This window comes from Jaculus jaculus, chromosome 5 (genome assembly GCF_020740685.1).
Source record: "Jaculus jaculus isolate mJacJac1 chromosome 5, mJacJac1.mat.Y.cur, whole genome shotgun sequence".
NCBI lineage: Eukaryota > Metazoa > Chordata > Mammalia > Rodentia > Dipodidae > Jaculus > Jaculus jaculus.
Window position 1 is genome coordinate 82,706,896 of NC_059106.1, and position 24,993 is coordinate 82,731,888.

Here is a 24,993-nt window from a genome sequence, read left to right on the forward strand (position 1 = left end):
GAAGTCATTGTCCATTTATATTTTTCCTGAACTCAAACACATTGCTCCTAGCTGGAAGACACTGCCCAGACCTCCCTTCCTTCAGGGTACCCTTCATGAGTGTTTCTCTTGGTCATACCCTGAGATTTTCTGTGTTGGCCACATTTTATTCTATTTTTTTTCAATTTTATTTATTTGACAGAGAAAGGGGAGGAAGAGAGAGAATGGGCATGCCAGGGTCTCTAGCCACTGCAATCGAACTCCAGAGTCGTGTGCCCCCTTGTGCATCTGGCTAACGTGGGTCCTGGAGAATCGAACCTGGGTCCTTCGGCTTTTCAGGCAAACCCCTTAACCAATAAGCTATCCCTCCAGCTCTTTTTTATTTCGTCTTTCGAGGTAGGGACTCGCTCTAGCCCAGGCTGATGTGGAATTCACTTTGTAGTCTCAGGATGGCATCGAACTCACAGCGATCCTCCTACCTTTGCCTCCTGAGTGCTGGGATTAAAGGTGTGTGCCACCATGCCTGGGTTGGTTTTGTTTTTCAAGGTAGGGTCTCACTCTAGCCCAGGCTGACTTGGAATTCACTGTGTAGTCTCAGGCTGACCTTGAACTCATCCAATCCTCCTACTCTTGCCTCATGAGTGCTGGGATTAAAGGTGTACACCACCACTCTCAGTTTCTAATCTTGTTTTTTTAAAAAAAAAAAACAAAAACATTTACTTATTTATTGGGTCCAGAGAGAAAGAGGCAGATAGAGAGAATGAGTGTGCCAGGACTCTAGCCACTGCAAATGAACTTCAGATGCATGCGCTACTTTGTGCATCTGGTTTACATGGGTATTGAGAAATTGAACCTGGATCCTTAGGCTTTGCAGGCAAATGCCTTAACTGCAAAGCCATCTCTCCAGCCCTCAAATCTTTTTGAAAATTTTTTTTTTACTTATTTGAGAGAGAGAGAGAAAGAGGCAAATAGAGAGTATGACATACTGGATGCATGCACCACTTGTGCATCTGGTTTTACGTGGGTCCTGGGGGAATTGAACCCAGGCTCCCAGGCTTTGCTAGCAAGAGCCTTAACCTCTGATCCATCTCTCCAGCCCTTATTCTAATCTTTTTGACAGTTAGCATCTGCTCTTCACTGCGTTTGTCTCCACAGCTAGACTGTAAGCTCTCTGAGGCGAGGCAGTGCCCTATTCTGTGTCTTCACTCAAGGTGATGCCAAATAAATAGAGTCAGCCCTTTATATCCAAGGGTCCTGCCTCCATGGAGTCAACCAACTGTGGGCTCAAAATGTTTGAAAAAATATTCCAAAGAGATCCAAAGAATTAAAAGCTTGAATTTTCCTCATACCATGCTGAGTCCATGAGATGGAATAATGTGCAGACATTGTGTTGAGAATTGTTAAGTAACTTAGAGACTAAAGTGTGTGGTAACATATGCATAGGCTATATGCATATACTGTGTGATTGTGTATACGAGAGTTGGCCATCTGTGGATTTGGCTATCTGAAGGGGTCCCGGAACAGATACCTTGTAATAATAGGTTCGGAGAGAGAGCTGTAGTTGATGAGTGTCTGTGTGAGGAGTGGATGAAGGATGAAGTGCAGGCATTTGTGGAAGACTTTACAAAGAAATCCCGTGAAAGGGAAGTGAAGTATGGGGTCTTAGTTGCTGGAGGGTGTTGAGCAAGGCAGGTGGTCTTAAGATGGGAGAAGCTTGAGTCAAGCTTCTTTCATTACAAGCAGTCAAAAGGAGCTTGAGGGAATCTTGGCTGTCGCATAGAATCAAAGAGATGCTGATTTAGGAGGTAGAAAGCAGGCACTCCCACCCCCGTGGCTGGCGATTGACATTGTACCTGTAATGCTCTGTCACTTGGGAGCATTGATGTGACATTCCCTGCCTAGGACTCACAAGCCCTTGAATCCCAAGTTTCAAGTAATTAGGCAAGATGCTGTGTTTGATCCAACCCGGGGTCAAATATTTGCTATTGGTTTAATCTGCCAAGACTCAGGGGTAGGGTCCGATAGCACACGCAGGGATCGGGGTGCCACTGGGATGCAGTGTCTGCCTTTAGGGGACCAGCAAGGGTGAAACGTGAAGGGTGGCTGAAGCATGGCTCCTGAGGACGAGTGTCAGACCCAGCACAGAGGTGATGCTGCAGCACTCTAGATTGTGAGGGTGTTGGGGGCTGAGATGCAGGACTTGCACGTCAGCCTGAGGACAATTAGGCCCATCTGTCATCTGTTCCCCCAACTCCCGCCCAAGAGAGAGAGCCGTAGAATCCAGGAATGGCGGCGCACGCCTTTAATGCCAGCACTTGGGAGGTAGAGGTAGGAGGATCGCTGTGAGTTCGAGTCCATCCTAAGACTACATAGTGAATTCCAGGTCAGCCTGGACCAGAGTGAGACCCTACCTCAAAAAAACTAAAAAAAGAGAGAGAGTGAACCATTGAATCATGATGGAAAAGTCACTATGATTGCTGAACACAGAAGGACTGGAGGAAGAGACAAAAGAGGTGATAAGACCTAAGGTGTGGCACAGGTGTGGAACAGAGACTCCCCAAACCAGAAGGCATAGTTAGGAGAACTTGCTGACTTTGGATATGGGTTTAACCCCTCAGCTGCCCAGGTTTCTGGTTTGGTGGCTGGGTGCAGTGAGGGAGAGCAGGTCAGGGAACAGTGAAAACTTGTTGGAAACATCAGGGTTTCTAGGGTAGGGAGGTACCCAGGGTAGCTGGATTCTCAGGTAAGTTGTCTAGCCTGGGTCTTGGGTTTGGGGGTGTTCCAGCATGTGGCCATGGAGAGCCCCAGGGAATGAGGTTGCCAGGGCGGGCGCTGGAGGACCAGTGGGGAACCACATCTCAGGGAGTGTTTTGTGGTTGTTGTTGTTTGTTTTTCCGAGGTAGGATCTCACTCTAGCCCAGGCTAACTGGAATTCACTATGTAGTCTCAGGGTGGCCTTGAATTCATGGGAACCCTCTTACCTCTACCTCCCAAGTGCTGGGATTAAAGGCGTGTGCCACCACACCTGGCTTCAGGGACTGTTCTTGAGAAGGGCCTGGCCTGGAGTCTGGGAAGAAAGAGCTGGAGAGGAAGGGAACCTTGCTCATGGAGCCACAGCTAGTTGTTCCTAGTCCAGAGGTTAGACCCCTCAGGGCTTGGGAACAGCAGGAAACCCTGGAGGATGTCCTCAGGGGCTGAGGGCATGTCCTGGCCTCTGAGGGAGGAGCTGCTGCAAAGAGGGTTGGGCCTGTTCCCTGCTCTCAGCTCCTGCCATGGAAGAGCTGTTTTACTCTGTTCTGCCCATATGGTTCTGTTGTCTCCATCTTTACATATTCTTAAGGGCCTGGGTTGGGACCTCTGAGGGTCCAGGAGAAGGTAGCAGCCTGATTCCAGATTAGCAGTTGCTTTTCCTGAGCCTACGGAAGCCTATAAGGGTCCGTGAGCTAGGCCTCCTCTCAGAACCTGCTGTTGGCTGCCAGGCTTGGCTGAGCAGGTCCTGGAGTTACAGAACCTTGCTCCCTGCCCTTCTAGCCCTCATTTGATCCCTCAGGCAACCTGTTCCCACTGTGTTCCACATGCCTGACTCCCAGGCACAAGGAAAGAACTGGACCTGGGTCCACAGGCTCAGAGGGCCAAGGGTGCTGAACTGCAGGGGAGGAGAAGCTGCCATAACCTGACCTTTCTTCTGGTCTGGCCTCTTCTGGCTTTATGCCCTGATCCAAACTTGTCTCTACCCGGTCCGGTCCTTGCCAGCTAGCTGCCACTACCCGCTGTGCCCAATCCAAACCTAATTTTGGAGGATGCAGCTTCCTGGCAGCATTCAAAAGCATGACCATGTCCCTTTAAGGCCAAAGATGGGGGAGGGGAAAGTTTAAGAAACTCTATCTGCTTCCTAGCAGAGTAACAAAGTGACTTGAGAGCACAGATTACCTGGATCCAAATTCCAGCTCTGCCACTTCCATGCTGTGTGGCGTGTGTGTGGGCAAGTTGCTTAACCGCTTCAGATAACACAGTCCTTGGGCTAGAGAAACAGCTTAGCAGTTAAGGTGCTTGTCTGAGAAGCCTAAGGACCCAGGTTCAATTTTCCAGGACCCACCTAAACCAGATGCACAAGGTGGCACAGGTGTCTGGAGTACATTTGCAGTGACTGGAGGTCCTGATGTGCCCATTCTATCTGCCTCTTCTTCTCTCCCTGTCTCCCTTTCTCTCTCAAATAAATACATAAATAAAATATCTTAAAAACATATTAAATATTAAAAAGTGTTCTCTTAAACCTTTTTTTTTGTTTGTTTTTTGAGGAGGTAAGTTCTTGTTCTAGCCTAGGCTCTCCTAGAATTCACTATATAGTCCCAGGGTGGCCTTAAGCTCTCGGCGATCCTCCTAGCCCTGCCTCCCAAGTGCTGGGATTAAAGGAGTGAGCCACTACACCCAGTTTAAAACATTTAAAATATATATATAGTTTTTTATCTTTTATTTATTTATTGAGAGAGAAAGAGGATGGGGGAGGGGGGGACATGCCATGGCCTCCAGCCACTGCAAAAAAACTCCAGATGCATGCACCTCCTTGTGCATCTGGCTTACATGGGTCCTGGGGAATCGAACCTGGGTCCTTTGGCTTTGCAGGCAAGTGCCTTAACTGCTAAGCCATCTTCTCTAACCTTTAAAACATTTTTTTAATATTTTATTTTTACTTATTTATTTGAGAGAGAGAATGGGTGCACCAGGGCCTCCAGCTGCTGCAAACGTTCTCCAGGAACTCCAGATGCATGGGTCACCTTGTACATCTGGCTTATGTGGGTCCTGGGGAATCAAACCTGGGTGCCTTGGCTTTGCAGGCAAGCACCTTAACCACTAAGCCATCTCTCCAGACCCACAGTCCTTTCTTCACATGGTTGTCAGCAGGACCAAATTAGTTTTATGTGTAGTGTAGAAGAGAACAGGTGCTCAGCCAGGTGCTGGCTCTATCCCTAATGACTAGCACCCCCAGGGCAATGGCTCTTGAGGGAGGAACATGCCAAGGCTTCTTGTTCATTTTTCACTTCTGGCTGGAGATTTGACTAGTTCTGTTTCCCAGGACTCAGGAGATCTGATGCTCATAGCAAAGGGTTTGGATTAAAACCTCTGATGAGGGGCTAGAAAGATGATTAGAGGCACTTGCAAGCCAAGTGTGGTGGTACACATCTTTAATCCCAGCACTCAGGAGTCAAAGGCAAGAGGAATGCTGTGATTTTGTGGCCAGCCTGAGAGTACATAGTGAATTCCAGGTCAGCCTGGGCTAGAGTGAGACCCTACTTTGAAAAACCAAAAAAAAAAAAAAAAAAAAAGAAAAAGAAAGAAAGAACAGGCACTTGCATGCAAATCCTGCTTGCCCAAAGTTCAATTCCCTAGCCACTCATACAAAGCCAAACTCCTCGAGGCCCTTGGGGTGATGTCTAAAGCTATGCTCAAGGGAGTCACACAGGCCCCGGAAAATAGACCTTCTGCAGGTCTCTGAGCACATGTGTAGGGCCCCTGGTTCCTGAAAGAGGCTTCTCTAGGCAGAGTTGAGCATCCTCAGGAGGTCAGAAGTCTTGAGTGGGGTTTGACTAGATCTAGTGTAAGGACTCCTTGGACTAGGCCAGATGAAGCAGTGTCTAGAGCGTGTTCCCCAGTATCCAGATATCTTGGAGACATGGCTGAGAATCCAGAGTTTGACTGGTGAGCCTGGAAGGGACATGTGTCAAACTTTCCTCCCTTCACCTCACCTGCCACCCAATGGTAGCCTCAAAGTCCCGACCACACCCTACTCTGCCTCTCTGGCCCCTTTTAGATTGGATTTGATTCCATCTTGTCAACCTCTGTCTTGCCAGTGCCCTCCGCATTCCTGCCCATCCTCTCAACGTTGCATGTCATGGCAAAGCTCCAATGCAAGGCTACCCCATGTCTGCATCCTGGCCTCTGGTGGTACCTGGTCCCACCATATGTGGGCTCTCAAAGCTGGTCAGGTCCCTCTCCCTGTCTATAGTAGCTCTTTAAAGCTGCCTCTGTTCAAAGAGACAATAGTTATTGGTCAGAGGCTCCCTCAATTTCCTGGGTCACACCCATGAACCCACCCTCCTCCACATTCTTCTTTTTGGGGGGGGCAGGGTTTGAGGTAGGGTCTTACTCTAGCCCCGGCTGACATGGATTTTGCTATGTAGTCTCTTGAACTCACAGTGTCCTCCTACCTCAGCCTCTCAAGTGCTGGGATTAAAGGCATGCGCCACCTCACCCAGCACATTCTTCCTTCTCTGCATAAAAATGAGTCACCATCCCAGTCGGCCTCTCTACCTTGTGGGCCACCTACCTCCCCTACTCAGAGACATCACTCCAAGGCTAATCTGTATCTTCAGGTCTTGTTGGTCGTTGCTTGGCCAATCACATCTCTTCCAGCTAAAAAACCACTTCCCTGTCTCTGGCTTTTACCTTCCCAGCACCCATGAATCTGTTCTCTTTGCACTCTCTCCCAGTAGCCCCTAGTCTGAACTCTAGTACCTCACATTTGGACTGGACATTAATTTTTCCCAACCAGTTTTCCTTGCTTCCATTTTTACTTATACTGCAAGTAGTGTGTTCATCTGAACAGAGTTCTGACCAAGTCATTTTCTGCTTAAACACCCCACTAGCTTCCTCTTTGCCCTAAGCAACTAGCCCACCTGACTGAAAGGACCATGAAGGGCTCTGACTGGCCCAACATCACCTTGCCAACCTTAGCTCTAGCCTCTTCTTAGCCTCCCACACCCTTCCTGCTGCCTCCAAGAAGCCCAGGTCCTCTTATTCCTTCTTCCTGGGACCGTCTTCTCTACCTTTTATCCTTCAGGGGACATCTGAAGCAGCAGTTCTGGGCTGGTTAGCCATTTCTTCTTTGCCCTCTAAGGCCAATCCCTATCTCCACATAGCTGCTTAACATGACCTAACTGCCCACAGAACTACTTGCTTTAAAATCTTTTCGTGTTTTTCAGTGTCCTGAGGACAAAGTCCAAATTCCTCAAATGGGCCGACAGAGCTACTTGACAGAGTAGAGGAAGAGGGCTCCCGTCCCAGGCTCTCGTTCTCTCTTGAGTGTGAAGTGTATGGGTTGGGAGCTGAGTTAAGTGTTAGGACGGCTTGAGGTGGGAGAGGAGCCCAGGGCCGATCTCTCTAAGAACTCTTCAGTGCCAGGCGTGGGTTTGTCTGTGGAGAGGCTTTTGCTAGGAGTGTGGGAGCAAAGGGCAGGGGCTAAAGGAGGTGTCCAAAGTGGGTGAAATGGTAGGCCAGAGTCTTAGCCAAATAACAAGGAAGCTGAAGACAGTAGGGGAGGTGCCTCAGGAGGAGGCAGCCTTAGTGAGAGTTGGGGTTTAATGAAACGCCAGAGCAAGCCAGCTGAAGGCAGGAAGGGTCTGTTTTAGTGACTGAGGAGGGGAAAACATTGTTGCCCTGCATGTGTCTCAATGACACTGCTGTGCCCATCACCTGCCTTACTTTATGGTGGAGTGCACAGATGGTAACTTCCACTACTTTATGGAACACAAGCCTTAGTCTCTTCTCACATCCTTCCTTCGGGAACCTGATGCTGGCCTTGCTGAAAGGTGTTTGCTAGGTCGGATGTTTATACTTTTACCTCTCCCTCTCCTTGTCTTCTAAGCCTCTGTATTTCTGATTTCCTTTAATTATTTTGTTGTTTTTCAAAATATTTGTTTTTATTTTTTTGAAAGAGAGAGAGAGAAAAAAAACGGGCACGCCAGGGCCTCCAGCCACTGCAAAAAAACTCCAGACACATACATTCCCTTGTGCATCTGGATTCGTGGGTCCTAAGAAATTGAGCTGGGATCCTTTGGCTTTGCAGGCAAGTGCCTTAATTGCTAAGCTATCTCTCCAGCCTATCTTTTGTTATTTAACATATATATATTTGAGAGAGAGAGAATGGGCATGCCCGACTTCTTGCGACTGCACATGAACTCCAGATGCATGCATCACTTTGTGTGTCTGGCTTTGTATGAGTACAGGGGAATCGAACCTTAACAGCAGGCTTTGAAAGCAAGTGCCATTAGCTGCTGACCAATCTCTCCAGCCCCATAGTTGTTTTTTTCTCCTCCCTCAAGGTAGGGTCTCGCTCTAGCCCACACTGACCTGTGTAGTTTCAGGTTGGCCTCCAACTCATAGCGATCCGCTTACCTTAGCCTCCCAAGTGCTGGGATTAAAGGTGTGGGCCACCATGTCTAGTCCATAGTTTCTTGTTTTAAAAAATTATTTATTTATTTGAGAGAGAGAGAGAGGGAGAGAGGGAGGTAGACATAGAGAGAATGGGTGCATCAGAGACTCCTAGCACTGCCACTTTGCGCATCTGGCTTTACATGGGTATTGGAGAATTAAACCCAGGTCATTAGGCTTTGCAAGTAAATGCCTTAACCACTGAGCCATCCCTCCAGCCCCCATAGTTTCTTTTTTTAAAAAGTCCATTTATTTACATTTACCTTTATTTACGTGCACGTGTGCATGTGTATATGTATGCCAGAATCTCTTGCTTTGGTAAATGAATGCCTGTCCAGCTTTATGTGGGGCCTGGGGAATTGAACCTGGGCTAGCAAGCTTTACAAGCAAGTGCCTTTAACCACTGAGCCAACTCCCCAGCCCTCCTGTTTCTGTTTCTTTCTTATTTGAGACAGACTGACTGACTGCAGAGTATGGGCACACCAGGGCCACTTGTGGTTGCAAACACATGCATGTGCCACATTGTGAATTTGGCTTTATGTGGGTACTGATTAATTGAACCCAGGTTGGCAGGCTTTGCAAGCCAGCAACTTTAATCTCTGTGCCATCTCTGCAGCCCTTCCCTTAGTTCCTTTCTTTTCTTAAATATTTTTATTTATGTATTTTCAAGCACAGAGAGATAGAAAGAAGAGAGACAGAGAATGGGTGCATCAGAGCATCTAGCTGCTGCAAAAGAACTCAGATGTGAGTACCACTTTATGCATCTGGCTTTGTGTAGCTACTGGGGAATTGAATCTGGGTCATTAGGCCTTAGAGGCAAGTGCCTTAACTGTGGAGCCATCTCTCCAGCTCCCCTTTTCTTTTGTGTGTGGTTTTCAAGGTAAGGATCTCACTTTAGCCCAGGCTGACCTGGAATTCACTATGTAGTCTCATGGTGGCTTTGAACTCATGGTTGATCCTCCTACCTTTTCCTCCCAAGTACTGGGATTTAAAGTGTGTGCCACTACACCCAACACTTCTTTTTTTTTTTTTAAATATTTTTTGTTCATTTTTTATTTATTTATTTGAGAGTGACAGACACAGGGAGAAAGACAGATAGAGGGAGAGAGAGGATGGGCGCGCCAGGGCTTCCAGCCACTGCAAACGAACTCCAGACGCGTGCGCCCCCTTGTGCATCTGGCTAACGTGGGACCTGGGGAACCGAGCCTCGAACCGGGGTCCTTAGGCTTCACAGGCAAGCACTTAACCGCTAAGCCATCTCTCCAGCCCAACACTTCTTTTTTTTAAAGAGTAATGTTTATTGTAAAGTACAAGCAAACAAGTCAGGCATGATGATAGATGCTTTTAATCCTAGCACTCAGGACCAGAGGTAGGAGGATCACTGTGAGTTCGAGGCCACTCAGAATAAATAGTGAATTCCTGGTCAGTCTGGGCTGCAGTGAAACCCTACCTTGAAAAACCAAAATAAAATCCCAGCACTCGGGAGGCAGAGGTAAGAGGATCGCTGTGAGTTCAAGGACAGCTTGAGACTACAGAATGAATTCCAGGTCAGCCTGAGCTAGAGTGAGACCCTACCTCAAAAAACAAAACAACAACATCAACAACACAACAAGAAGAAAAACCAAAATAAAAAAAATAAATTATATTTTTAAAAAGTAAAAGTAGACTGAGAGAACCCAGATTCCTCATAGAGGAAGGGCTTCCAGAGCTAGAGATCCCTCCTTTTATTTTCCTAAAAGAAATGTTGTAGAACAGTCTATCCCTGTCTCAGCTAGAAGGAAAAGAATGGAGGGGCATTCCGTGGTCCTCTGGCTGTTCAGGAGTTGGTCTAGGGGTAGATGTCTTCTGGGAACCCAGAAAGAGTGAAATTTCTGGGCCAGGTGCACAGTTGTTTAACTTCCTACACTTCCCTGGTAAAGACGGGCCTCCCTGCCCCTTGTATATACATTACCATCTGCCCAGCCTGCAGGTCATCTGCCTACCCAAACACTGACCATGTGTCTGGTGGGAACTAGAGGTACACAGATGAACGAGACCCAGACCCAAACTCTGCTAGGATGAATCACCGCCTCACTGAGGAGACAGGCACACAAAGAGCTGCAGGCCACTGTGTACCTGCAATGGAGGGTGCTCTGGGCATCAAACAGGAGCAAGTCACCAATGTAAGGGGAGAGGACAAGGAAGGACTCTCCAAAGAATGTGGCTCCCTAGAGAATGCAGGCAAGAAGGAAAGAAAGCAAAACTTGCAAAGGCTGGAACAAGTGAGAGAACGTGATGAGTTCATGGAATTAGTTGGGTTCACAGGGTGTAAGGGAGTGAGAGACCAAACGATGCCAGGAAAACTGGAGGAGGAGGCGAGCCACAGAAAGATTTTAAAATAAGTTTTACTCTTAGGATTGTCACTTTGGTTCGAGCGCATGTGTGTGTGGGGCAGGGGTAGGTTGGTCAACAGAGCACAAACAGGGAGAAGAATGAGGTGGTAGCTGTACAATTTGTTCAAAGACAAAGAGGGTCCCTTCTAGGAATATCATGAGGATGTAGATTATCAGGCAAGTATTTATGAACGGTCCTGAGGGGTTGTGATTTGTTATTGGCCTTGGGTGAAGAGGCAGAGGGCCATCACTACTTGGGATCATCTGAGGCCTCTGACCTGGATGGTGGGTAACTGGTGGCACCTGCAGACAAGACAGGGGAGCTTCTTCAAGATATGTGGAGTATGAGGCACCATGGGATACCCACGGGATGGCATTTCAGGCATTCTGGGATATGCCCTGTCTTGCCCTCCTGCTTCCATCCACCTTGCTCCTGTCTGTTTGTAGCCCCTTCCCCTGTTCACCAGGCCTGCATTTCTCCAGGAGACACCCTCTTAGGACACTAGTCTCATCCCCCTGCCTCTGGGTTATCTTCACATAATGTGCACCCTGTGGAGCAGGAAGTGATGCAACCATAACTGGGGCTCTGGCGCTTTGCTTTCAGTGGAAGTTTATCATTGTCACCAGGAAATGTCACTGCACACCACAGAAGAGCTTTCTTCCAGGATGGACTCCAAGCAGGAAGTGATTCGCTCTTACCACCCCAAGAGAGCTCAGACACCTCTCCCAGGCCCTGGAGGCCAGGAGCAGGCCAGTTTGGACAGCTACTGCAGGCTGTTCTGGTTTGAGGAGCAGGGAGAGGTGGCTCCCAGCCAGCATCTTTCAGGGAATCCACAGAAGGCAGACTGTGAAGGGGAGGCACAATCTCCAGAGAAACCAGCTGTCAACTCCTCATACTTAAGTTAGTTAGTTAGTTTCTTTCTTTCTTTCTCTCTCTCTCTCTCTCTCTCTCTCTCTCTCTTTCTTTCTTTCTTTCTTTCTTTCTTTCTTTCTTTCTTTCTTTCTTTCTTTCTTTCAAGGCAGGGTCTCACTCTGGCCAGGCTGACCTGGAATTCACTATATAGTCTTAGGGTTGCCTCGAACTCACGACGATCCTCCTACCTCTGCCTCCTAAGTGCTGGGATTAAAGGCATGCGCCACCATGCCCAGCCTTGTCTCTTTTTGAAGTGTATGTCTGTGTGTAGCAAATGAGAAGGTCTTGGGTTTCCTCCTCTCCTGGCTCAGAAACCCAGTCTTCCCATACCTGTGTCTCCTCTCAACCTTTCCTGCTTGCTCTTACTTCCCCATGTTCCTTGAGAAGAGACACCTCAGGTGTGGCTGAGGACAGCTTCACAGTATCATTTATGAGCTGAGGTAGGAGCACAGACTTAGCCTCGGATGAACAGGGTGCGAGGCAGGGGAAGGAGGTCTCTGAGGTGAGGCAGTGAGCTGGAGAGAGAGACAATGACAACAGCAACCACCATTTTATTGCACATCTTCCATGAGCCCAGTCCTTTCATCCATGGTGGCATTTAATTTTGATCTTCAGTGGAAACACGATCCTAAGAAACTGAGGCCAGAGAGAAGTCCCCTGCCTGAGGCCCCAGCTGCTAGGTACTCAACCAGGATTCCAGTCCAGGCCCAGCTCATTCCAGAACCCACGCTCCTTCTGCTTTGCCATAAGTCACTCTCCCGGAAAAGCAGTCACAGCTGCTGTCCTGGGTGGGCAACAGTCAGTCCTGAGGAAATCCCTGATGGTGTTACAAATCAAGGCTGGAGTTGGTCTTAGAATGACGGGTCAAGAATGATCAGGGGTACCGGATATACCTCTGCCAGACCTGGGCAGGCAGAATGACAGTCCCGAGACGCAAATATGATGTTTCAAAGAGGTGCACACCTTCCCATGGACTCCTAACCACGTATCATGCTTTTCCATGGAAGGGCTGGCATAGCCCTGAAACACACACCTATGCATGCATATATGCCTGTCCCTGTAGTTATGAGAACACTGGGCAGGCCATGGGAAGGATGGAAATCTTTGCTGTCAAATGAGACTGGCAATGCTGGAGGTGGTTTCATGACGCTGGCCAGAAGACAACTGTCCCGAGATGCTAAAGACAGTGCTACTAGTATTGTGGCCATGGTGGGTGGAGGGGACAGCTGCTCGGAAGTGTGGACAGTGTCCACTGACACCCACCTGATACAGCAACAAGCCCAGCAGCAAGAGTGCGCCCAAAGCAGCCAAGGCAATGCCCACAGACAGCATAGCAGCCAGTGGACGGGCAGGGGCAGGGGCAGCAGCCAGCCCAGCCAGGGTCAGACCAGTGACCAGTAGCACAAGGCCACTGAGCAGCACTACGAGGGAGTCGGCCCCTCCTCCACTGCGCAGCAAGGCCACGTGGTGAGCCTGGCGGATGCAGTTCATGTCCTGCACAGCGGAGCTCATCAGCTGTTTTACCAGAACCAGCAGGGCCAGCAGACAAAGCACGGTACCCACAGCCAGGCGCCACTCTCCAGAGCGGCTGCTGGTGGATGACAGAAGTACCACACCACCTGCCCCACAGGCGGCCACAAGGACCACGGCGACAGAGAAGCAGAGCAAGGATCGCCGTGGCTGCTGGGACCACCACAGCTCCACCTGCTCTGCCAACACATCCGGGGGCAGCCCCTGGCCCACTGGGGCTTGAGCTTGCTCCGACATGGCTGGGTCAGGACAGAAGGTCAGAGTCAGCGATCCGAGGATGTAGATCCTGGCCTGGTATCTCCACCACCTGCTTGGAGGCTGCAGGAACCGAGACTCATTCCCTTCTCAGTCCAAGCTATGGTTATCATCACCTACAGGGGCAGGGATTGATCACACGTTACTTCCCACCCACCCTGACATTATGATCCCACCTAGTCACTTGGGGAAAGAACCCCAAGAATTCTCCCCACAGTCCATAGGACTCTGCCTCCAAGACCCTCACACCAGCACTGTCCCTTGGAAAAGCGCCTCCTCCGACCCTAGGAGAGTTTCCTTCCCCACAGAAAATCCCCCTTCCCTCTAGGGAACCCCCGTTGCCCAGCTGCTGACCTCTCCAGCTTTGACTGTCTCAGTCGCCTGTCCCATCCCGGCTGGCCCAGCGGGCTGGTGACACCGAGAGCGAGCGAGCGATGGGACTAACTGCTGAGATAAAGCCTCATTCAGGATCCACTCACATGGCCTCAGCTGTCACCGCTGGTTCCTGGGAGGGGGTAAGAAAGTGAGGGGCTGGGGACTTAACCCTTCCAGAACCACAGCTCCATCCTGACCCTTCTCTCTCAGGGCTGTGCCCCTCCTTCTCAGGGGGTTAGCATCCGACTCCTAACACCCTCCTTCCTCTAATCCTACCCCATCCCACAGCCTGACTGGCAAGAAAAGATGTAGGTTCCAAATCCCTCTTCTCAGCTCTGAACTTCCTCCTGGGCCCAGGTCATCTGATGCAACAGGACCAAACCCAACTTGTCATCTTACCCCAAACCTGCTCCTCCTTGCTCCTCACTCAGGATGGCATCACTGGCCTCTGTCTCGGGGGACTCCTTAGCTCTCTTCCATCCCTACTGCATGTCCTAGAGGCTGCCTCGAAACACTTCATCCTTTTACAGCTCTCAGCGGCTGCCCTGCTGCGCTTCCTCCTTCCCCACGCCCTTCTCCCACTACCACCCTTCTCCATGTCGTCTCTAAAGCTGTGCCGTCTTCAGAGACAACTCCAGCCTAGTCCTTCCCACCTCGGGCATGTGGGGAGGTTCCTGGATCTAACAGTGTTGCTCATTTAACCTGTCCCCTAGAGGACAGCGCGTGACTCACGCCAGGTAAAAATAAAGCGAAGGCAGGCCTTGCCCTCAAGGAGCCCAGGTTCCTGCAGAAACCGAGCCGGGGGCCGGGGAGGGGGTTAACCTCTTAGAGCGTTATGGCTCGATCTGAAAAGTGAGGAAAATGCCATTTCTCCTGAGGGGTGGCCATCTTCCTTTCGACTTCCCATGGGACCTGGAACCTCAAAGAGGCTCAAAACACACTTTTTGGATAAGTGAATGCGATGTAATCCCTGCGACCGGGCATGGGACTGGGGCCACAGGTCCAGGATCTTTCCAGAAACAGAATGACGAGCATGGGGTTTTTTCTCCCAAGGAAGTAGCAGTCCTCTAGGACCCTGCTCTGCGGGGAGCCGGCCAGGCACCCAAGGTGGGCGGGGGCAGGTGCCAGTGTCCCAAAGGGAAGAGGGGGGAGGGTCGGTGGGCGGAGTCGGTCCCAGCATTCCCCAGGGCTGTGGCTCACAGGTCGGAAAGAGCTGGCACAGGTGTCCTGGGAGAGGCTGGAGGTGGGGTGGCGGTTCCCCGCGGAAGAAGCCGTGGGAGAAGGTGGGGGTGCGGCGGTGGGGCAGTGTGGGGCACTTACGAGCAGCCTGGACACGTAGGATCCGATTTGAGCAGGCAGGACCCGGCAGGTGGGGCGCGCTAGCTCCGTTTCCGGGGAGACGCTTCACCTGCCTAACCTGCACCCAGGTGAGCCTGCCGGGAGGGGGATTAACAGGTGTTGTTTCCAGGGCAGCGCCGGCGCCGATTGGCTGACGTGGCCGTGCTCCTTCTGCGGGGCCGGGACATTCCTGGGAAGGGAGGGGCTTCGGTAGCCTCTGTCCAGGCTGGAACTCAATGGACAGACCTGGGAAGAATGTTACCCCGTGGCCCCCAACCCCCAGCTCTGACACTTTTTAGCTTTATGTATTTGGTTCCACCCACCAAGCCCGGGATGTAGTTACAATCCAGGTCTGTAAACTCCTGGAGGCTGAGACAGGAGGATAGTGAATGGGAGACCCCAGCACCACTTCCAAACCCAACCCGCCCCTAACTTAAAACCTCCAACTCCTCGCTTCAGCTCAGATTCTGGGTTTATGTCCTAGACCCCAGCAGGACCCACAGCCTCGTGCAGCTCCTCCAAAGCCGCCTCTGGCCTCACAGCCAGCCTCAGCCTCAACCCAGCACAGCCCATTCCCCAGACTCAGCCCCGGACCGCCCTGCCGGCCCGTGCCGAGGGTGAACCCTTCCTCCCAAGCTATTTGTTCCTTGTCTTTGAGACCTCAAGCGGTGGACACATCCTATTGGGAGGGGTAGAGGCTTTTCTGTTACACAATCGGAGGTTCTGGAATAAATGTCACACACCTTCCCAAGGCTCACAAAGCCCTCGCTATCCAGTCAGTAAACTGCAATTCAGCTCCGTCCTCCCCTGTCCTTCTTGCTTTTATTTTATTTTATTTGAGAGAGAGAGAGAGAATATGAGTGAGCCAGGGCCTCCAGCCACTGCAAACGAACTACAGACACATGCACCACCTTGTGCATCTGGCTTATGTGGGTCCTGGGGAATCGAACATGGGTCCTTAGGCTTTGCAGGCAAGCGCCTTAACCGCTAACCCTTCTTGCCTTTCTTTCTTCCTTCCTTCCTTCCTTCCTTCCTTCCTTCCTTCCTTCCTTCCTTCCTTCCTTCCTTCCTTCCTTCCTTCCTTCCTTCCTTTCTTTCTTTCTTTCTTTTTTTCGAGGTAGGATCTCACTCTAGTCCAAGCTGTCCTGGAGATCACTATGGAGTCTCAGGGTGGGCTCAGACTCATGGTGATCCTACCTCTGCCTCCTGAGTGCTGGGATTAAAGGCGTGTGCCACCACGCCTGGTTGCCCTTCTTGCCTTTAAAAAAAAAATCTTATTTGAGAGAGAGAGAGGCAGACAGAGAAAGAGAGAAAAAGAGAAAATGGGCACGCCAGAGCCTTCAGCCACTGCAAACAAACTCCAGAGGCATGCACCACCTTTCTTTCTTTCTTTTTCTTTTCTTTCTTTCTTTTCTTTTTAATTTTCCACCACCTTGCTTTCTTTATTCGTTTGCAAGGAGAGAAAGTATGAACATGCACCTGTGCCTTTTGTCACTGGAAATGAACTGCAGACACATGTGGCACATTGTGCATCTGTCTTTACATGAATACTGAGGAATTGAACCCAGGCTGTCAAGCTTTGCAAGCATCTTTCAAACTGTTGAGCCATGTCTCCAGCTCCCTTCTGGCTTTTGAACACAGTGACCCTCTACCTGCTATATAATTGCCCTTCAGCCCGAATCTGGTCAACTTGAATTATTCTATTGAGATGTTTCCTCTTCCAGGTAGCCCTCAGTGACCTGCAGGCTGGTTTGGCCATGTCCATGGCCCCTGTGCTCCTCCCACATTCCTCCTCCGCAGCTCTTATTTCTGTGTGCCTAAATGCTAGCTGAGACACCTTGCGGGGGTCTCAGCTACTACAGGGATTGTGACCATCTTGTTAATTATGACTCCAGTAGCTAGCATTCAGTAGCCTGTGCATGGAGAGTAATCAATAAATATTTACCGAGTGATTGGCTGAATGGCTGAATAAATAAAAGTGTGAACAGACAGGGGTAGAGCAGTGAGCATGTGAAATAAAACCAGTAAGACAAGTTTGGCCCGGGTTGTGTGTTGCCTTGAATACCTGGAGTGTCCATTTGGACAGTACAGGGTATCCACAGGGCTCGGAGGAGGAACAGGGACGTAGCTGGTGAATCTGGGCAGCTGGCTGGAGGTGGATACAAGCTGTTACACATCTGCTAGGGTTCTTCTCTCCCCTCATGGGTACAAGATAGAAAAGACAAACAAAATCACAGGCATCGTTCCATTATCAGTGTTCTAGTGTTCCTCTGCTGTGGCTATGACTTGGAGCCTGTGACTCCAGAGCAGCACGGTCCACATGTATTTATATGAGCTACATGTGGATTTGAAACACACACACACACACACACAATTGATTTCTTTATTTGAGAGAGGGAGAGGCAGAAATAGAATATGCACATCAAGACCTCCAGCCCCTGCAGATGAACTCCACGCATGCGTCACCTTGTGCATCTGGCTTTACGTGAGTACTGGGGAATAGAACCTGCATTCTTTGGCTTTGCTGGCAAGTGCCTTAACCACTAAGCCATCTCTCTAGCCCCAGATTTGAACTTATCTAATAGTCTGTTTCTTTAAAATTTTTTTTTTTTTTTTTTGAGGTAGGAGGATTGTTGTAAGTTTAAGGCCAGCCTGGGACTACAGAGTTAGTTCCAGGTCAGCCTGAGCTAGAGTGAGATCCTGCCTCCTGTGTACTGAGGTTAAAGGTGTGTGCCAGCATGCTCAGCTTAAATTTGTGGTTGTGTTTTTTTTTTTTTGTTTTTTTGAGGTAGGGTCTCACTCTAGCCCAGGCTGACCTGGAATTTACTATGTAGTTTCAGAGTGGCCTTGAACTCACGGCAATCCTCCTACTTCTGCCTCCTGAGTGCTAGGATTAAAGATGTGTGTCACCTCGCCTGGCTTTAAACTTTCTTTTAATAATTTTGAAAATTTATTTACTTGAGAGAGAGAGAGAAAGAAAGAGGCAAACAAAAAGAGTGTGTATGGGTGCACCGGGGCTTCCTGCCACAGTAAATGAACTCCAGACTCATGTGTCACTTTGCGTATCTGGCTTTATGTGGGTACTGAGGAATGGAACCTGGGCTGTCAGGCTTTGCAAGCAACCGCTTTTAACCATTGAACCATCTCTAGATCTCCTGATTGTGTGTTTCAAAAGACACAGGTGAGGAGCTGGAAAGAGGACTCAGCTGTTAAAAGGCACTTGCTTGCCAAGGCTAATGGCCCAGGTTTGGTTCCCCAGTACCCACATAAAGCCAGATACACACAGTGGTGCATACATCTGGAGTTCATTTGCAGTGGCAAGAGTACCTGGCACACTCATTCCCTCGCTCTCTCTAATTCTGTCTCTGCTTGCAAATAAATAAAACAAATATTAAAAAAAAGACATAAGTGAAATTAACACATTGAAATGAATACATTTGTTGGGCTGTGAATATAGCTCAGTGCTAGAATGCTTGCTTAGCATGACAAGGCTCTATGTTCAATCCCCAGTACTGAAAATATATGTATATATGTATTTAAATTATAAAATATATTTTAATATGCAAATTACTAATGAGCTCTTTGGCAGTTTTTGTTTAAAGTTTGTACAAAGTCTTGACATTTTGGTATGTATTTTATACACATGGTGCATCTCAGTCCAGACTAGCCACATTTCAAGTACCCAGTCACCACATTTGGCTGTGGCTGTGTCCTCACTGGATGGCACAGCTGTGGATGGCATTTTCCTGAAAAAATAGTCTAGGACTGACTGACTGCAGCAGGGCAGGCTGGATGTGGAGGACAATGTATAGCATTACAGGTGTTTATAATAAAGATGTTCAGGGAAACGGGGTGTGGTAGAGTCGGCCAGCTCTAGATCCCCCCTGCATAGTTGGATTTTCTGGTCCCAAGAAGGGCCTTGACCCGGGATGACCCTCTCTGTCTAGCTGTGCCAGGCAGAGCTGGGTGGGGGTGGGGTGGTCCGTGAGATTTCTGTTTTCTCCTTCCCTTCAGGGATTGTAGTGGAGGAAATCAAGCCTAAAGCTTTCTCAGTTTAAACAGTACCTGGGAAATTCTTCATGTCAGTTCTGGGTCTTATCAAAGGAGTCAGAGTTCAAGTGGAAAGGCAGGCTTTGCACAGGGCCACGCAGCTCTGTCCCTAAAGCAGGGTTATGGGGCAGAAGGAGGAGGTACTGGGCATGCAGGGAGGTGGGGGTCTGAGGGTAGATGGTAAGTGAGCATACTGGGGGGAAGATCAGAGAAGCTGGAGGGCCACCTTTCCACCTTCCACTATGCTCAGTCAGAAGCCGGTGTGATCTTGTTATAACATCAAGCAGGTAATGTCCCTGCATTGCTTGAGCCTCTGAAAGGCAGCCTCAGAACTTCCAGTACTGTGGAGGTCCTCTCTGGCACCCTTTGCGCTGCCCCGGGCCTGTGCACCTTCCTCAGCCTGCCATATGCTTTTCTCCCATATGACTGTTCCGTCTCTTCAGGAATGGCTTCCAGTGTCACCTTTTCAGGGCAGCTGCCTGGCTACCCTAATACTATACCATTTCCTCCAATATTTCTTACCCTCTGACTTCATTTCCTTAAAAAATATTTATTTAGGGCTGGAGAGATGACTTAGCGGTTAAGCGCTTGCCTGTGAAGCCTAAGGACCCCGGTTCAAGGCTCCATTCCCCAGGACCCACGTTAGCCAGGTGCACAAGGGGGCGCATGCATCTGGAATTCGTCTGCAGTGGCTGGAAGCCCTGGCGCACCCATTCTCTCCCTCTCACGCTACCTCTTTCTCTGTCTGTTGCTTTCAAATAAATAAATAAAAATAAACCAAAAAAAATTAAAAAAAATATTTATTTAATAATTTATTTGAGAGAGAAAGAGACAAAGAGGCAGCCAGAGAGGATGAGTGAGAATGCGTCACCAGGGCCTCTACCACCACCAATGTCCACATGCATGCACCACTTTGTGCATCTGGCTTTGTGTGGGTACTAGGGATTCAAATCCAGGCCATCAGGCTTTGCAAGCAAGTGCCTATAACCTTCGAGCCATCTCTCCAGCCTGTTTTTATCTTTTCTTTACTTCATTTCCTTATGTTTCCCTTGACACTTATTACATCTATTGTCTCTGGATTATTGTGTGTCTCCCTTGGAACTTTACAGGGACAGGATTTGCCTCTGTTTTTCTGTTTTATTTCCAGCTCCTAGAATAGTAGGGGGCAGTTGAGTGAATGAGTGGAATAGTGTTTTGAGTTAGGTTGATCTTGAAGTTTCAAGTGCTAGCTCTAGATGTATACCTTTAGGAAAACTGCTTGTGGGCTAGAGACATTGTTCAGTGGTTAAAGTCACTTCCTGGCAAAGCCTGACATCCTGGGTTTTGACTTCCCAGTACCCATGGAGAGCCAGATGGACAAAGTGGCTCATGCATGTGGAGTTGGTTTGCAGTGACAGGAGGCCCTGGTGTTCCTTGCCTCCCTCCCTCTCTCTCAAATAAATAAATAAAATTTAAAACTGAATATATTGTGGGTCTTAGTCTGTTCATTTATAAAGTGGGGATTGCTAGGCTCAGTCTGCATAGTTGTGAGGGGGTTGGAGGTAGACTTCACCACTGCCCAGACATTTGCTGTCCAGGGGACAAAGGAGTGAGCTGGGGAGCTGATGCCCCTGCTCTCCCAGAGGCCAGCTAGGAGAGAACAGGATACACTGCACAAGTCACCTGCTAGGCATCAGTGGCTCCGTGTACCCTGAGCTCCATGCTTGACGACTTGTTTCCTTGAGGTAGACATCTTCTTGGGGCATCAGTCCCATTTACAATGACCTCTTTGCAGCGAAGAAAGATCACATTTTGTGACTCACTCCTATGGCTACAGTTGATTGGTTAGATGTGAACCCCAGATTCAAGCAAGGCCCCAAAGACTGTATCTTGGCAATGTAAGATTTCGCTAGAGTTTATTCCAGCCAGAGGGCTTCTAAGGAGAGGTGCTAGGATACCCTTCTGCTAGCTGAACTGGTGATGGGAAGCAGGTCTGCATAGAGGGCACAGGAGAGTGAGGGATACAAACTTCAGCCCCTGTCTCAGGCCATGGGTCAGCTTTTTCTTGAGGCCCAGGAGCTTCTGTGCCAAGACCTAGTCCATGAAATACTCATGGAGCCAAGTATAAATTTTTCTTGTTTCTTAAGCTGTCTGGAGTATAACCACAGAGGGGTACCCATAGCTCCTCTGTTCCAGTTTTAAAACAATACATTCAGTATGTGCCTTGTACATTCTAGTCCATACTCATTTCCCCACCTATTCCCACCATGTGATACATACTACTGGAGCAATAAATACAAACTCTCGTATACTACCAGCTACACTAGATGACCAATAATGCTATACCCTCTTGCTGCCTGGCACATGACAGAATTATATCCTTATAAATCTGCTCCCTAGTGGAGTTTACTTCATGAGAATCCAGTTGCATGTCAGACAGAAAAAGAATAAGCATATCCTTGAACTACTGATGGTCTCAAGGAACTCAGGAAGAATGAACCCCACTCTTGATTCTGAGATCCCATCTTAAAAAAATTTTATTGACAACTTCCATAATTATAAATAATATCCCATGGTAATTCCCCCCCCCACTTTCCCCTTTGAAACTCCACTCTCCATCATATCCCCTCCCCCCTCTCAAACAGTCTTTTATTGTGATATCATCATCTTTTCCTCCTATTATGATGGTCTTGTGTAGATAGTGTCAGGCACTGTGAGGTCATGGATATCCAGGCCATTTTGTGTCTGGAAGAGCACATTGTAAGGAGTCCTGTCCTTCCTTTGGCCCTTACATTCTTTCTGCCACCTCTTCTGCAATGGACCCTGAGCCTTGGAAGGTGTGATAGAGATATTACAGTGCTGAGCACTCCTCTGTCACTTCTTCTCAGCACCATGGTACCCTCTGAGTCATCCTCTGAGAGGTCACTGCCATCTGAAGAGAGAAGGTTCTCTAACCAAAAGAGTAGCATTAATATGTGGGTATGAACATTAAGAAAAGTGCTTACAGGGAAGTTTAGAGAGGAAGAGACAAGAGAGTGAGGAAGAGGGTGAGAGAGAGAGAGAGAGGGAGGGAGGGAGAGAATGGATGTGCTAGGGCCTCCAGCCACTGCAAATGAATTCCAGATGTATGTGCCACCTTGTGCATATGGCTTATGTGGGTCCTGAAGAATGGAACCTAGGTTCTTAAGACTTCATAGGCAAGTACCTTAGCCACTAACCCATCTCTCCAGCCTGAGATCCCATCTTTCTTTCTTCATATCCAGAGCAATAATTGTACAAGGATTTTTTTTCTGCTCACACAGATATTCCCAGGCCCACCCATGCCCCTCAGACACCTCACTGGAGTACCTTGTGGCTGGCCATACTTTGTGTAAGCACCAGTGGGGAAAGGTAGACACTGATAGACTATAGGGGCAGAGTCTTTGGTGTCGAGAGAACAGCATGACAGAGGAGGCTCATCTGAGCAGCTCATACTGTCTGACCATAACTGACATCACGACTCTAGAAAGAGGGGGCCCGATATGTATGTGAAGGCCAGAGAAAGAGGAATTTTCTGGAGGCTGTTATACCAGATGGCACAGCAACCCCCAAAGGCAACAGCTGTCACACTTACTGAGTGAATTCCCAGAGCACAATGACTCATGAAACCAGAAGAGCAAGAGCGGAGTCCAGGGCTGGCTAAAAGACCCAGGTTTGATTCCCCAGGACCCACCTAAGCCAGATGCACAAGGTGGTGCATGCTTCTGGAGTTCGTTTGCAGTGGCTGAAAGCTCTGGCACACCCATTCTCTCTCTCCCCCTCTTTCTCAAAAATTATATATATAATATATATATATATTTATATTTATATATCATATATATATACCATTTAGAAGCCAGGTGTGGTGGCGCACACCTTTAATCCCAGCACTTGGGAGGCAGAGGTAGGAGGATCGCCTTGAGTTCGAGGGTACCCTGAGACTCCATAGTGAATTCCAGGTCAGCCTGGGCTAGAGTGAGACCCTACCTTGAAAAGTCAAAAAAAAAAAAAATTTAAAAAAGAATAGAGTCCATGTGTCAATGTCTAGCAACCCAGGTGACGACGGGGGCCCTATCCCTGCTGCTGCAGGAGAGGTGCCCACCAGCCTCAGTTGACCAATGAGGGGGGAGGTAACTGTAGGGCGGAGAGCCTTTAGCCTTCCCATGGTATCAGAAGAGGCAAAGTGAAGAGGGAGGTCTGGGATGTAGACCACCTAGCAGGTGGGTGTGTGGGAATTGAAGACACCGTGATGATTGCAGAACAAGACCAAACCTCTGGCCCTAGACAACAAAGCTATGTTCATCCCCACGCAGCCATGGGCACATGCTGCTGGCCCAGGGTCAGTTTTCTGCTGGGTTGCCACTCTCCTATGATTTTGACTGCCTCCTTCTTCCTCCTCATCAGCTGGGTGGCAGTTAGGTCTAGGTTAGTTTGGGTTACCTCAGCCTGGGAGTTTGCCTTTTTCTTCTCATTTAGACTCACTAGAAGGTTTGTTTGTTTGTTTTTTTTTTCCTCGATTTTTCAAGGTAGGTCTTGCTCTAGTCCAGACTGACCTGAAGTTCACTATGTAGTGTCAGAGTGGCCTTGAACTCATGACGATCCTCCTATTTCTGCCTCCTGAGTGCTGGAATTAAAGGTGTGTGCCACCATGCCCATCTTCACTATAAGTTTTATTCCTGTAATCCTCACCCTGTGGCTGGCTGTGCTTGCATGGGCACCTCTCCAGGATAGTGTACTGAGAACATGGGCTTTCCCATCCACTAGGATACAGGGCCACCAACCTGGCCCTGCTTGTGTGACCACATGCCAGTTACTCTCTTGGGTTGGTTTCCTCGCCTGCAAACTGAGGTTCATTTTATAGGTGAAAGATGATGTTTTGACTCAAAGACATGCTAGCCTCAGTGAAGGTCCTTGTAATCCTCAGAAGAGCGTCTTTGCCCTTTTCTTCTTTCAGGTCATGATCCTTTCCAACTAGGTTGTCTGACTCCCACCAGTCCTAATGTTAGAAGAGTTCTCTCATTCCTCTCAGCCATCATCCTGGCTTAAGTCACTGGTCTCTCACGCCTGGGCACCCTTAACTTCCTCCTAAGCAAGCCCACTGCTTCTACCATTGGACCCCCTCAGTCACTGCCACACACAGTCATCTAAATAGCTCTGGCACTCATGAGACTCACCTAGCAGGAGAGGTGTACATTAAACAACTAAACATATGTGGTATAGTGACAGTTGTGAAGGAAAACAATATGGCGGGTGTAACTTAGAATGTGTGTGAGTCAGTGATGGACTAAAATCTTGAAGGAGTTGTCGGCGTAAGAGCATCTCAAGCAGAGGAAGCAGTACATGGAAAGACCCAGAGGCAGGAAACCCATAGTCTGATGTGGGCAAGAGCCTGGCGAGCAGAGGCAGTGACCTCCAGCAGCAGCCCATAGTCTCCAGTGCATCTCTTCAAGGCCTTGCAGGATCTCACTCTGCTGCTTTCTCCCCTCCTTCCTAGTTCCAATCCCATTTTAAGACAGCTTCTCTTGCAAATGTAAGCCAAGATGCTAGTTTGGAAGGGAGAATTTTCACTGCCAGAAGAGCCCAATAGGCTGACATCTCCCAGTGGGCTGGTGGGCATGCTGGTGTGGAGATAGGCTGGGGACAGGGAGATGAGTTGAGACAGTCCTACATAACCTCTGTGGAGTACTTTGCCTTATTATCTTTATTATTATTATTATTTTGGTTTTTCGAGGTAGGGTCTCACTCTAGCCCAGGCTGACCTGGAATTCACTCTGTAGTCTCAGGGTGGCCTTGAACTCACAGCAATCCTCCTACCTCTGCCTCCTGAGTGCTGGGATTAAAGGTGTGCACCACCATGCCTGACTTCTTTTTAATTTTTAACAATATTTTATTTATTTATAAGCAGAGAGAAAGAGAGAGAGAGAAAGAAAGAATGGACATGCTAGGACCTCCTGCCCCTGCAAATGAACTCCAGAT

At 48.9% G+C, this 24,993-nt stretch overlaps 1 protein-coding gene across 2 annotated transcripts; it reads right to left on the reverse strand.

The window, feature by feature from the left end:
* Positions 1-12,003: 12,003 nt before the first annotated feature.
* Positions 12,004-15,201, reverse strand: Tmem125 (transmembrane protein 125). 2 transcript variants are annotated; one of them, XM_045150219.1, is made up of 3 exons: positions 14,953-15,201; positions 13,612-13,762; positions 12,004-13,373 (listed from the first exon to the last, which is right to left on the reverse strand). In XM_045150219.1, exon 3 carries the CDS (start codon positions 13,237-13,239, stop codon positions 12,583-12,585), a length of 657 nt encoding a protein of 218 aa, XP_045006154.1. In that variant the 5' UTR covers positions 13,240-13,373; positions 13,612-13,762; positions 14,953-15,201; the 3' UTR covers positions 12,004-12,582. The 2 variants fall into 2 exon arrangements, with proteins under 2 accessions (XP_045006154.1, XP_045006155.1); XM_045150220.1 differs by lacking the exon at positions 14,953-15,201 and adding an exon at positions 14,032-14,120.
* Between the last annotated feature and the right edge of the window lie 9,792 nt (positions 15,202-24,993).